Below are 13,346 nucleotides of genomic sequence, written 5' to 3'. Positions count from 1 at the left end.
TCACGGCCCAGAACATTACGGTGATTGAGTGCTGAGCTCTTTTGCGGCAACTTCGGCTCTTTAGCGGGGTCAGGGAGGGAGGCGGAGCGGCGCGGATCTCGCCGATGATTAACTATCTCCGGTAAAAAGCTCCAAATCAGTCAGACATGAAAAGGTACGCAATCTCAGCGTACGGCCCTCTCCTCTCTATTTAACCTTTGGTTTAAACAGTGTATATATCTTTTAGAGAAGAAATAGAAAGGGGTCTTTCATGTGGTAACATTTTTGAAAGATGGCTTGTTTATTTATTTGCTTGTTTGCAAATAACTCGTTTAAACCCACGTCGGGAGACAGCAGACAGCACAGTAGTTAAACGGCCGGACTTGTGACAAGAACATTAAAGTTTTAAATGTTTGGCTGCTGTAAAAATCGTCACTTCAATGGTGTCAGTAAAACACTTAAATAAAAACGAAACAAACTGGTAAAGCTATAAGCCATATACAAGGGCTATTCAATTACTCTGCTGAAGGGCTGAGCTCAGACAGCTACCAGTCCTCATTACATCATTAAGGGATCAGAAAGTCAGTTAAATGGATTCAGAGACAAGAGGTGTTTTGGTGCTCGGCTGAAAGTAAGACTCCTTTTAGTGAGCTTTTCCGGGGAGTGAGTAATTAGCGGCGCTTTGTGATTTTAGTGAAAAAATAATGTTGCATATATAGAGTAGAATATAACACAGCTGAGAGTCTGAGACAGGACACTAGCATTAGCATGAACGTGGCCCCAGTTTAGGCCCCCATGATGGGATGAGCTGAACTTCCGTTCAGCTGGGAACCAGGCGGGGCTGGATTAAGCAGCGTGGTGTTGGTTTGCCGCAGCCCACTGCGCAGTGGGCTGACTGAATCCACGAAGCTGTTCATATCCGGGACGGGGTCTGGGAACACCCCACTGGGCCTCATGGTGCCTGCAGGAAGGCTGTCAGAGTTTGGGGGCGCTGACATCACCTCGCTGGGTGTGAGCTGTGAGGCAGCAGAGGGCGAGGGGGGGTGTGATAGGGTGACAGTTTCTGGACTCAAAAGGTCAGAATTTGGAGGCAGCCGACCCCGGGGCTGCAGTGTGGAGGACATGTTAGCCAGCTGGGTCTCTGCTGTCCTGCTCGGCCCTGATACAGAACTGCGGGCGAGGAGCACGTCGGAGGGCTGCCACTCGTCTATCTTCTCCACAGTGTTATTTCCCAGCCCTAAGCCTGGGTGTCTCCCTGTGGACCCCCGTCCCTCCTTCGGCTCGCTGGTCCCGGCCCACCAAGTCAGCAGGCTGTCTGGAGTCTCTGTGGGAGTCACACCAGAGCCATCTGTGAACTCTGACCCCGAGCCAGTGCCAGGTGTGATGCGTGCCAGTTGTTCGGTCTGCTCTGCCCCAGTGTGCCCAACAGGATCAAGGCTCAGGAAGGTTTTCGGGGGGACCTCTGTGGGGACTGGGGTCCTCTGCGTACCAGCAGGGGGAGCTGTGGCGGGGGCATCGGTGACGGGTGACACACGGGTCACGTTCCAGGGGGTTTCTGTGGTCACCGATTTCACATTCACTGTGTTTTTGGGTGTCTTGGATGTGCTCATGGCTGCTTCAGATAAGGGTGGTGCCGTGCTAGTTAAGGGCTCTTGGGCGTCAGTCTCTGAATTCGGCTGTCCGTAGCTCATAGCTGTGCCACTGGCAGACGGCATTTCCAGGGCACCGCCAGCAGAGGGCGTGGTTGTGTGCAGGTCACTCACTGAATCTACCTTTCTATCTGCCAGTGATGCAGATGATGAGGCGGATTCTGAAAAAGTATTGTTCAATACATTATGCACACAGACACAACAATGACAAAAACCCTAGTAGGAAAAGTAGGACAAGCAGAGAAATGTTTTATCTCATTTGTGGTCGGTCTGATCATAAGTTTTCATTAAATCATTTATCCAATCAGGTTCACTGTCATCCACAGTCTATTTGCAGAAGTACAGAGGACACAGCAGCCTGCACTCAGGACCACATTTGTCCTCCTGATTGACCACAGTAAACTCTTGGAAGATCTGGATAACAGCAAATGCTGTATATAGAGGCTAAAATGTACTTTTGGGCCTAAATTACTCTGATTTAAGGTTCCCCAACATGGGCTCCCTCTTTCGTACCGCTGTGCAAAAGCTAAATAAATGAGTAAACCTCTAAATGAAGATATTTCAGCCATGAACAATGTCATTAATGAATTTAACAAACTTTCACTGACAAAACTTTGAATTCAACGTATATGAAATACCACTGTCTGAAGTTAACCCTCCCAAAAAAGTTAAATGTTTTATTTGTAAGCTTTCTGAAATGAACCCTTCATCCCGAAAGATATGGATTCAATTTAGAGTAAATTACTGTTGTGGAGGAGGGAGAGTAAGTTTAGAGTTATGCTATGTTTGATTCCTGAAATAATTTACACAGCAAAGTGATGGAAAGACGAGGGTAATTAAAAATATGTTAAATTAATTCTACTGAAATGTAAATATTTGCGCCGTCGTATGACTTAGTTGTAGTCAATCTCTTTTATTATATTAGGGGCATTTCAGATGAATCATAGGAAACTGATACACGGAGTTAAAAAAAACACACACATTGGAGAGATAAGAGTAATGAGGGTGGCAGGGGGGTCAAAGGAGGAAGGAGAAGATAATCCTGTCCCTGGTAACTTCATTAGCACTTTATACTAAGCATATATCTCTCACATACTTTCTCTTAGCAAAGCTATTTTATTTTGTTGCCTAGCTGATACATACTAGCTTTCCTGATCGTACAGCCGCAGCAGTTCACTCCGAAAGCACTTTCCTGATCGTACAGCCGCAGCAGTTCACTCCGAAAGCACTTTCCTGATCGTACAGCCGCAGCAGTTCACTCTGAAATCACTTTCCTGATCGTACAGCCGCAGCAGTTCACTCCGAAAGCACTTTCCTGATCGTACAGCCGCAGCAGTTCACTCCGAAAGCACTTTCCTGATCTTACAGCCGCAGCAGTTCACTCCGAAATCACTTTCCTGATCTTACAGCCGCAGCAGTTCACTCCGAAAGCACATTCCTGATCGTACAGCCGCAGCAGTTCACTCCGAAAGCACATTCCTGATCTTACAGCCGCAGCAGTTCACTCCAAAAGCACATTCCTGATCTTACAGCCGCAGCAGTTCACTCTGAAAGCACATTCTTGATCTTACAGCCGCAGCAGTTCACTCCGAAAGCACATTCCTGATCTTACAGCCGCAGCAGTTCACTCTGAAAGCACATTCCTGATCTTACAGCCGCAGCAGTTCACTCTGAAAGCACATTCCTGATCGTACAGCCACAGCAGTTCACTCTGAAAGCACTTTCCTGATCTTACAGCCGCAGCAGTTCACTCTGAAAGCACATTACTGATCTTACAGCCGCAGCAGTTCACTCTGAAAGCACATTCCTGATCTTACAGCCGCAGCAGTTCACTCCGAAAGCACATTCCTGATCGTACAGCCGCAGCAGTTCACTCCGAAAGCACTTTCCTGATCTTACAGCCGCAGCAGTTAACTCTGAAAGCACATTCCTGATCTTACAGCTGCAGTTCACTCTGAAATCACTTTCCTGATCTTACAGCCGCAGCAGTTCACTCTGAAAGCACTTTCCTGATCTTACAGCCGCAGCAGTTCACTCCGAAAGCACTTTCCTGATCGTACAGCCGCAGCAGTTCACTCCGAAAGCACTTTCCTGATCTTACAGCCGCAGCAGTTCACTCCGAAAGCACTTTCCTGATCTTACAGCCACAGCAGTTCACTCTGAAAGCACTTTCCTGATCTTACAGCCACAGCAGTTCACTCTGAAAGCACATTCCTGATCTTACAGCCACAGCAGTTCACTCCGAAAGCACTTTCCTGATCGTACAGCCGCAGCAGTTCACTCCGAAAGCACTTTCCTGATCGTACAGCCGCAGCAGTTCACTCTGAAAGCACATTCCTGATCTTACAGCCGCAGCAGTTCACTCTGAAAGCACATTCCTGATCTTACAGCCGCAGCAGTTCACTCTGAAAGCCCCTTGTTCAGAGGTACAGCAGCTGTCCATCCTTGGGGCTCTTTACTAATGGTCACAGAAGCTTTTTTTTTTAATAATTAATTTCCCCTTATAGCCAAATCATAGATTCTTCCCCCCAATCCTACAGTCATGTGCCCCGAAGAGGTTTGGCGGTTCTGCTGGTAACAGTGAGGGAGCACAGGCTGAGATTCTTGGTGCATAACTACGGCTACTGTGCCAGGCTGAGTTGGTGACACACAGTCACCGCCTGAACCAGAAAGCTGACTGGAGGGAATTCATTCCAGCTGCAGCTAAGACATGCACCCCGCCCCTCTCCCAGTCCACAGCAGTAGTTAGGAAGTGCACTACTGCCTCCTAGTGGAGTGTGATGGTGTGTGCAGGACAAAAAGCATTTAAACAATACAATGCACTTCCGTCTTAATGAATCCACAGAAAACACTCGCATACCTCTGCAGGGTAAAAAGTTCTCCAGGCTCCAGTACAGTCTGTGCGGAGTCTCTTTGAACGTTATTGCAGCGTCCACCCTGAAGAAAGGCTGAACCAGGCTGCCCCCCAGTGATCCTGGACAGTTCTGACAGCGAGAAAGATACTATTTACATATTTCTGCTGTAACATTACAGGCCATGTAAGAAATGCATTTGATTCAAGAAGCTTTCAGAGACCTTCTTTGTGATTTAAAAGGGTTCACATGTATGTTATTGCACCCTGAGTATTACTTCTGAAATGTATATATTGTGTACATACTGTTCTCGTATTGCTATTGTTCTTCTGCATTGTTGTATGTTGCTTAAGTCCACAGGGAGGTACATAACCATGTACTTATTGTACTTGTACAAATGACACTGCTTGCCTGAGCTTCCGGCTGGTTCCTTTGCACCCCTGAATGCTGTATTACCTTCTATGTGCCGTTCCTCTTTGCTTCTGCTGTACGCATTAAAGTACGTCTCTACACTCAATCGCTGCTGCTCGCTGCTGCTCACTGCTGCTCACTGCTGCTCCAGTCACTGATGGCAGTAAGGCAGCTGGATCTCATAAAGCCTCCTACGCTGCTTTAACTCAAAGTCATCATTTTAACACACTGTCACTTCAGCGTCTGTCCTGTGTGTCACCTGAAGCAGTGGTGACCTGCCCACAGACCACCATTGGCTCCCAAAGGATCACAGCGCCCCCTGGCTGCACGACACACTGCACCCAAACGTAATGGTTCCTCTGGTAGACAACAGCCCACGTTTGCTGAATCTTATATTATTTTAAGAGCATGATGGCGGCACCGATCCTGCACTCCCGCATTGGTATTTTATCTTTTGCGACTGTCACAAAGCTATTCCTCAGTTCCTCTCTACTTTCTCACAGCTTGCCTCTGTGTATGAGTGTGAAGCCAGCAGACACGAATAAACAATCACATTAGGATCACATTTCTGACTGCTCTGACCCTATTACAACGTCCGACATTTATGTTCACATGTCATTTGCAAATCCAGAGCAATGGAAAAACTTCCACTCAGCACCTCAATTAACAAAATACAGCAGGTGGCGTTCAATGCAAACTCACAGGACAGTCAGTTATTATGTTATTCAAACCCATTTGTGCTGAATCTCATTAAAATTGACACAACTTAGAAAAAGCTATTTTTCTCCAAGAATGGTTTTCCAAGAATCTAACTGAATCAAAAAACTAACATTTACTTCTCTGTGTGTATCTAAAGATCCTTTGATCTTCCATAAACATTCATCCAGTACAGGGTCATGTTGAGCCTGGAGCTAATCCCAGAGGGGGCAGGGCATACGGCCGGAGACACGCCCATTCACACACGGCCGGAGACACGCCCATTCACACACGGCCGGGGACACGCCCATTCACACACGGCCGGGGACACGCCCATTCACACACGGCCGGGGACATGCCCATTCACACACGGCCGGGGACACGCCCATTCACACACGGCCGGAGACACGCCCATTCGCACACGGCCGGAGACACGCCCATTCACACACGGCCGGAGACACGCCCATTCACACACAGCAGGCAATTCAGAAAGACCAGTTTCACTCACTGCATGTTTCTGGACTGTTGGAGGAGACAACGGAGGAATGCAGTGAAAACAAATACAGCACTGGAAGACCATGGAAGTTGTGGGATTTTGAACCACAAAGTGCGGACATGTGGCTGCTACGTAAAAAAGGCAGGTTAGGGTTAGGGTTAGGTTTAGGGTTAGATTAAGTTGCAGTGTGGAGCTTTTTGTGTTTGCTTTTTGGCTAAAGGTCCTCACTGGTCAGTCCGATTTACCCCTGCTGTTCCTGAAGGGAAGCAGGTTACGATGTAGGATGTAAATGACAGCCCCCACCTTGGTTGTGGTGATGTGGGAGGTGTTGACGATGAGCTGCACATAGTCGCTTCCCTCGGACACGATGAAGGCGTCGGTCTGGCTGACTGACACGCCGCTGAGCGTCAGGCTCTCCCTGTCCAGCCAGCTGCGCTTCACCAGACCCATCCGCCGCTTGAGGATGTGCAGCACAGCCAGGGGCTCCGGCGACCTGGAAACTGACGGGGACCAAGACATTCAAACACGCGGCCATTTTGTTCCTTTCCATGCCCGGGCCTCCCTCTCCCAGTATTACTCTGTACTCAAGGGCCAATTCAGATTCAGGAGTCAATGCTCAGCGAGTCAATGCTCAGGAGTCTCATGCCCCTTAAAGGGAAAGGGACATATTGGTTAAAGGGATGGATTTGGGACTGAAAAGGGTGTCCCTTAAAGGCAAATGCTGCTGTAAACTGTCTCCCTTTCAGAAACTACCCACTTATCATGACCTGCACTTTGCTCAGTGGACTATTGCTGCTCTTTCTGCACTTATGCTGATAAGGCTTCACATTACAATATATTTTATACTGATATATGTTGATATATGAGTTTGAAAAACATGTCATGCATGAGAATGCAGCAGTATAATTCTACATTTCAAAAAGTGTCATAGGAGAAAAAAGCACAATATATAATCTGGTCTGTGGTAAAAGCAACAAAACGATACAGTCTTAGAGTGTAAGAAGCCGCACAGCTCACCATTGGGACAGACAGCCTCCATGCTGTATGAGTAATGACCGCTGACCAGCCGGAGAGGCAGGAATTCCCCAAGTCGTTCCATTTCCTGTGGCGCATGGTCCATCTGTTCATTTCCCCAGTAGCCAGGCTTTGTTCAAATGCTACTGCTTGTCCTTTATTTGCATATTTTTCCTGAAGTGATTCAGGTCTGGCACCTTGGTCATAAACTACACCAGCAAGGTTTCTGTCTGGCCTTAAACTTCATAATGCCGGCCCCTAACCTTCGTAACACCGACCCCTAGGCATCGTAGCGTCGGCCCCTAACCTTCGTAATACCGACCCCTAGCCATCGTAGCGCCAGCCCCTAGTGTTCATAGCGTCGGCCCCTAGCCTTCGTAGCACTGGCCCCTAGTGTTCATAGCGTCGGCCCCTAGCCTTCGTAGTGTCGGCCCTTAATGCTCATTACACCAGCCCTTAGCCTTTGTAGCGCCAACTCCTAGCCTTTGTAGCGTCGGCCCCTAGCCTTCGTAGCGCCGGCCCTTAATGCTCGTTACACCAGCCCTTAGCCTTTGTAGCGTCGGCTCCTAGCCTTCGTAGTGTCGGTCCCTAGCCTTTGTATCGCCGGCCCTTAATGCTCGTTACACCAGCCCTTAGCCTTTGTAGCACCGACTCCTAGCCTTTGTAGCGTCGGCCCCTAGCCTTCGTAGCGCCGGCCCTTAATGCTCGTTACACCAGCCCTTAGCCTTTGTAGCGCCGACTCCTAGCCTTTGTAACGTCGGCCCCTAGCCTTCGTAGCGCCGGCCCTTAATGCTCGTTACACCAGCCCTTAGCCTTTGTAGCGCCGACTCCTAGCCTTTGTAGCGTTGTCCCCTAGCCTTCGTAGCGCCGGCCCTTAATGCTCGTTACACCAGCCCTTAGCCTTTGTAGCGCCGACTCCTAGCCTTCGTAGCGTCGGCCCCTAGCCTTCGTAGCGCCGGCCCTTAATGCTCGTTAACACCAGCCCTTAGCCTTTGTAGCGCTGGTCCCTAGCCTTCGTAGCGCCGGCCCTTAATGCTCGTTACACCAGCCCTTAGCCTTTGTAGCGCGGGCCCCTAGCCTTCTATGCCGTCAGTTTTTCAGTGAGACTTCCCCTTGCTTTTGGAATACATAACAGCTCCCAATTTGCTAGTCTCACGGTTTTAGTTTGCAGCTTTTATTTACCTACATTCAGTTGTCATATACAAACACATCACTGATATTAAACTGCCATAGTGGTTAGGGATGGTTAAGTACAGTAAAGGTCAGGTCCCAGGCAGGAGCGTACTGCTCTGTCCTTTTGTTATATGTTGCATGAAGAACTATGTAATAATCACATGTAAACACAAACCACATTCGAGGTTTAGGAAAGACGTCTGCATATTAATGACAATATTTTATAAATAAGGATTATGCCCCCCCTTCTCCCGCCCCCACTGCTTTTACCTGCATTAATGTATCTAGTGGTAATAACATATTTTAATATGTGAATCATTCGTTCTCGGTCTGCTTCACTCGGAATGGCATACCGTATCGCCGGTCAGTATGTCGCTTCTCCTGCCCTGTACGGTGATGTTGGCACCATGGGTCTCCACGTTCAAGCTGATCAGGCTAGCGTCTTCCAGAGCTACCACCAGCTTGCCTCTCAGTGCCAGAGACCAGGGGAGCTACGGACGACATGTGCTTATACTGCAGCTACACAATTAGCTTTTTCCTAAACCAGATCCATTGAACATGTTACTCTGCCAAGCAGTCGTTATTGTGACTTGCCTTGCATAAAAAACACAATTTAGATTGCTGAGCACTGAATACCTTAACAAACCAGATTTAAAAACGGTCTGTGTGTCATACCTGGTTATTCCAGTTGTCGGTGGGGATTTGTCTCGTTACCTGAAGCAGATATGAAAATAAATGACCGTGCAAAAGTTGCATTTTCTTTAAACCTTGCATATGCTTGTGCTTATTTGCATTTCCTGTATCATCTTGCCTTATGCTGGGTCACAGAGGCCCAGAGCTACAGGCACAGGGCAGGGAATAACCCAGGATGGGGTGCCAACCTATCGCAGGGCACAGTCACCCACTTTGGGAACTCCAATTAACCTTAATATGTTTTTTGGATTGCGGGGAGAAACCAGACAACGACATGACATCACGTTAGCGTGACTCACCTCTATGAAGTCTGGGTCACAGTGAATGTGCTCGCCACTGGGAGGCGCTGTCACACGAGGACATTTCATAACGAAGCCATTAGACCAGCCTCCAAATCGGCTCGTTCTCGTCATCAGATTCAGTGATATTATGTAGTTGCCTTGCTGAAACCCGAGATTTTTTAAAACAATTACAATTTATAAAATATGTGAATGATTTCTACACAGAGCAGTCACACAATGATTTAAATCAACCAATAATAGTTCAGTACACAAGAATAGATCATCTGGTGTAATAGATACTGAACGAGCAGCACAAAGGCAACAACGGGATCTGGATTTAATCAGCGACTGGGCTGATACCTGGCAGATAAAATTTAACATAGATAAATGTAAGGTAATCCATGCAGGGAGCAGAAATATAAAGTACAGATATTTTATGGGTTCCACTGAAATAAAGGTAGCTGATTATGAGAAAGATCTCGGTGTGTATGTTGATGCTTCCATGTCCCACTCTCATCAGTGTGGGGAAGCAATAAAAAAGGCCAATAGAATGTTGGGTTACATCTCTAGGTGTGTGGAGTTTAAGACGAGGGAGGTGATGCTAAGATTATATAATTCCTAGAATATTATGTGCAGGTTTGGTCGCCTTACCTTACATTGCTGCCTTGGAAAAGGGGCAATGTAGGACTACAAGAATGATTCCTGGTCTTAGAGGAATGTGTTGTGAGGAGAGGTTAGCTGAGCTGAATCTGTTTACCTCAAGCAAAGGAGACTAAGGGGGACATGATCCAGGTATATGAGATTCTAACAGGTCTGGATGCTATTCAGCCAAATGGCTACTTCAATATTAGTTTAAATACTAGAACTTGTGGCCATAGGTGGAAATTAACAGGAGAACATTTTAAACTGAATTTGAGGAAGCACTTCTTTACACAGCGTTAGTTAGAGTATGGAATAGTCTGCCTGCTAGTGTAGCGCAAGCTAAAACCCTGGGTTCCTTTAAATCAGAGCTAGATAAGATTTTAACAACTCTGAGCTATTAGTTAAGTTCTCCACAAACGAACTTGAGGGGCCGAATGGCCTCCTCTTGCTTGTAAATTTCTTATGTTCTTATATTAATATATACGAACATTAAAGTCAAAATAACTAGTGACATACTTTGTTACATCAACTTCTCATAAAAAAACGAGTAATGATTATGGACTGGTGCAATGACAGCATACCTCTAACTGCACAAAACAGCCACTGTAGAGGACCCTGAAGACATAGTTCCTCTCTGCATCTCTATGCAGCGAGAATCCGCAGGCAGATAACTTGAAGTTCAAATGTTCCAGGGACGCAAGACTGACTGGATGAAATGGAGACAACGCTAGTAATCTGAGGGAATAGGGAATTCCCATTTTTAAATTACTCAAATATATTTCTTTATTAAATTCAATGGACGATTTCCTCTGCATATATAAAGGTAACAGGGAGGCTAGGTTGCAAGTTCCAGTTTTTAAATTAGCTTGTAATCTTCTTTTAAAATCTATGTTTGTAGGAGGAAATAATGTGATCGTCCTTCGATCCCGTGATGTGAAGGTGACGTAATCCTCACCTGGAATCCTCAACGCTCCAGAGAGCCAGAGCCGCAGCCCTTCAATCTTCATCCTGTGTACCCACAACTCCATGTACTCCGAGAAGCACTCCACGTCTCCTTCTGGGGCAAAAAAACTACTTGTGTCCATCCCGTCAACCTCACAACCAGGCCTGGACTGGGCTTCAAAATAGGCCTTGAACTTTTTTCTAACCCGGGCCCTTGCAAAAAAGCCAGCCCAGGTCTGCCTGCCCCCAGCCAGCACCTTTTACAGTTCCTCTAGATCCTCCACATGCATAAGTCGGTGCTGTACAGTTAGGGAATCCTACCTGAGATATGCCAGGTTTCAAAGCTCCAAATTCAAATAGCTCAAACCAATCTTAAGGTATTATAGTTTTACACGTTTAACATAAGGCATGATCGAAGAACATACAGAATCTAAATTTTATGACACGGAAACTTCGTTTAAAAGCACATAAGTGGAAGACTGAGGAATTCTGTACCTGTAATGCTTGGTGAAGGATCTTGTATCCATGCTCTTTCCTGAACCCTCACTGAACGTCCTCTAGCGGCCAGCACAAATACCCTGCAAGAATAAGGCGTACTGTACAATTTGTGCGACAACATTATATATACGAAAAAAACTGAGGACACGAGTGTACCATCAATTAAAATTAAGTTAGTAAGTAATATAACGACAGCAAAGAAAAATAAATATCTCGGCAGAAAAATATATGCATGAATTTAAATATGAATGCGGAATGAAAGAAATAAATAATTAAATACTTACACAAGTGCAATGATAAGGCCTATTATTTTTAAATCCATGGCGCTGACTTCTGAGAGCAGGTTAATTTTGCAGGATACCGGGAGGCAGGTAGGTATCCTATTTATAGGATACGTGTGCCAGCCAGCTGTGTTTGCTGCGAATATCTCGACCAAGTGTAAAGGAAGCGAGCGTACAATATTACAGTGCATGAGAGAGTTTCCATAAAACTGAGAAGCACCAGGTAAGGATTTCATTGTTTTACGACGATCTGGGACTGCGGTGTCAGAAAGGGGACGGACTGCGGATCGTCAGTACACCCATTTGTGGTTCAAGTTTTTATTTGTACCGTGCACAATCATACACTCTACGTCTATGTAGTAAAATATATAGTTGTCTTAAAATGACCATTATAGAGTAACAAACTTAATTTGCATACTTATGACTGTTCTGTACACCACAATATTGTCAAATACAGAATGATGCTTACAGTGTTAAGCCCACCCCCTTATGTTGCACTGTTTTGTGTTTCGCACCTTTTTTATAATTAAAGTAAATCTCCTTCTTCCTCGATTGCTGTCTGTTCGTAACACTGTGGTCCTGGGGAACGTTTTGTCGGGGCGCGTTTTATTTGTATATGGATGGTTTGAGTCCCACTATCGCAGCACCCAGATGTTCCCCTGAATGGGCTCCTGCACTCTCCGCGACCCTGTACTGAACAAATTGCTGGATGGAAGTATGGACAACAGCCTGATTTAAGCCTGCAAACCTTAGTTCAGTTATCCCTTTACCTCACCCCCTGCTGATAATTCAGATATATCACGGAACAATAATTCTTTGTGTCAATCTGTCAGAAGCAAGTTGGCAACCATTTGAGTCGTTAGGTCCGATCATTCAGGGTTATAAACCCGAGCATTTTCGCACTAAAGAGGGAGGAGGGCCTGTCTGCGGATGGAAAAAGGAGGTGTTACGGCAAATCAACACCACAGACAGTGCGGAACTTAACATGCAGCAGAGTGCTGCACAGTTGGAAGTTGCGCGCACCTGGATGAAAACTTCCGGTTTTAATAACCTATCTAGCCTTCTTGACTCTTTGAAGAAGATAACCCGTATTCAATTCAGTTCAAATAAGCTTACCGTGTTGCCAAGAGCATAAGAAACAGTTCTGCCTAAGCACAGCAGAGACCATAAACAGCACAGTGATACTTATGATGAGCAGCTGAAGTTAGCTGAAGCAGGATCCACTGGAGAAAATGGTATTTGTGTGTGTACGTGTACTATTGATATTTAATATTCAATGGGTAAGTGCCTGAGTTTCCTTGGACATTATATGGGTGTTGATAATTCTGTGTCTGAAAAAAAGAAAAGCTCAGGCAAAATGGACTTTTCAGTGGCCAAAAACGCCCTTGGTGTTCTTTTTGAACAGTCAAATAAGTTGCCTTGTTTCATGTTGTGATACTTTAACAGTATTTGATAAAATATTATGATTAAAATAACGTAAGTTATAATTAATAATTAACGCTTGTCTATCGTTTTATGCACCGGGCAGTAATAATATTCACGTCCTCGCGCTCTTGTATTCTATTGATCGGGGAAAATCACGTGACTCACGTGTCGCATGTGCTATGTAGGCAAAACCATCGGATATATTCTAAATACACCGGACCGGAACGCGGATCTTTTGGTTTTCACCGAGGAATGTTAAAAATTTAACAGTATAAATTAGTTAATACTTAAAAATCCGTCGTACGGCACCCGCA

At 46.0% G+C, this 13,346-nt stretch overlaps 1 protein-coding gene across 5 annotated transcripts; it reads right to left on the bottom strand.

Moving 5' to 3' along the window:
• Nucleotides 1-276: 276 nt before the first annotated feature.
• On the bottom strand, nucleotides 277-13,300 carry cunh1orf127 (chromosome unknown C1orf127 homolog). Of its 5 annotated transcripts, XM_049004988.1 has the most exons (12): nucleotides 12,631-13,300; nucleotides 11,611-12,531; nucleotides 11,324-11,406; nucleotides 10,842-10,943; nucleotides 10,468-10,592; nucleotides 9,263-9,406; nucleotides 8,946-8,984; nucleotides 8,624-8,761; nucleotides 7,101-7,185; nucleotides 6,387-6,583; nucleotides 4,489-4,612; nucleotides 277-1,789 (listed from the first exon to the last, which is right to left on the bottom strand). In XM_049004988.1, the coding sequence occupies exons 2-12, from the start codon at nucleotides 11,841-11,843 to the stop codon at nucleotides 765-767; spliced, it is 2,295 nt and encodes a 764-aa protein (XP_048860945.1). In that variant the 5' UTR covers nucleotides 11,844-12,531; nucleotides 12,631-13,300; the 3' UTR covers nucleotides 277-764. The 5 variants fall into 5 exon arrangements, with proteins under 5 accessions (XP_048860945.1, XP_048860946.1, XP_048860948.1 ...); XM_049004989.1 differs by having other exon boundaries at nucleotides 10,842-10,940; nucleotides 11,611-13,300; XM_049004991.1 differs by having other exon boundaries at nucleotides 10,842-11,406; nucleotides 11,611-13,300.
• Between the last annotated feature and the right edge of the window lie 46 nt (nucleotides 13,301-13,346).

This window comes from Brienomyrus brachyistius, unplaced genomic scaffold, assembly GCF_023856365.1.
Source record: "Brienomyrus brachyistius isolate T26 unplaced genomic scaffold, BBRACH_0.4 scaffold140, whole genome shotgun sequence".
Taxonomy (NCBI): domain Eukaryota; kingdom Metazoa; phylum Chordata; class Actinopteri; order Osteoglossiformes; family Mormyridae; genus Brienomyrus; species Brienomyrus brachyistius.
The sequence above is the reverse complement of the archived record's forward strand: the minus strand, read 5'-3'. Positions and strand labels throughout refer to the sequence as shown.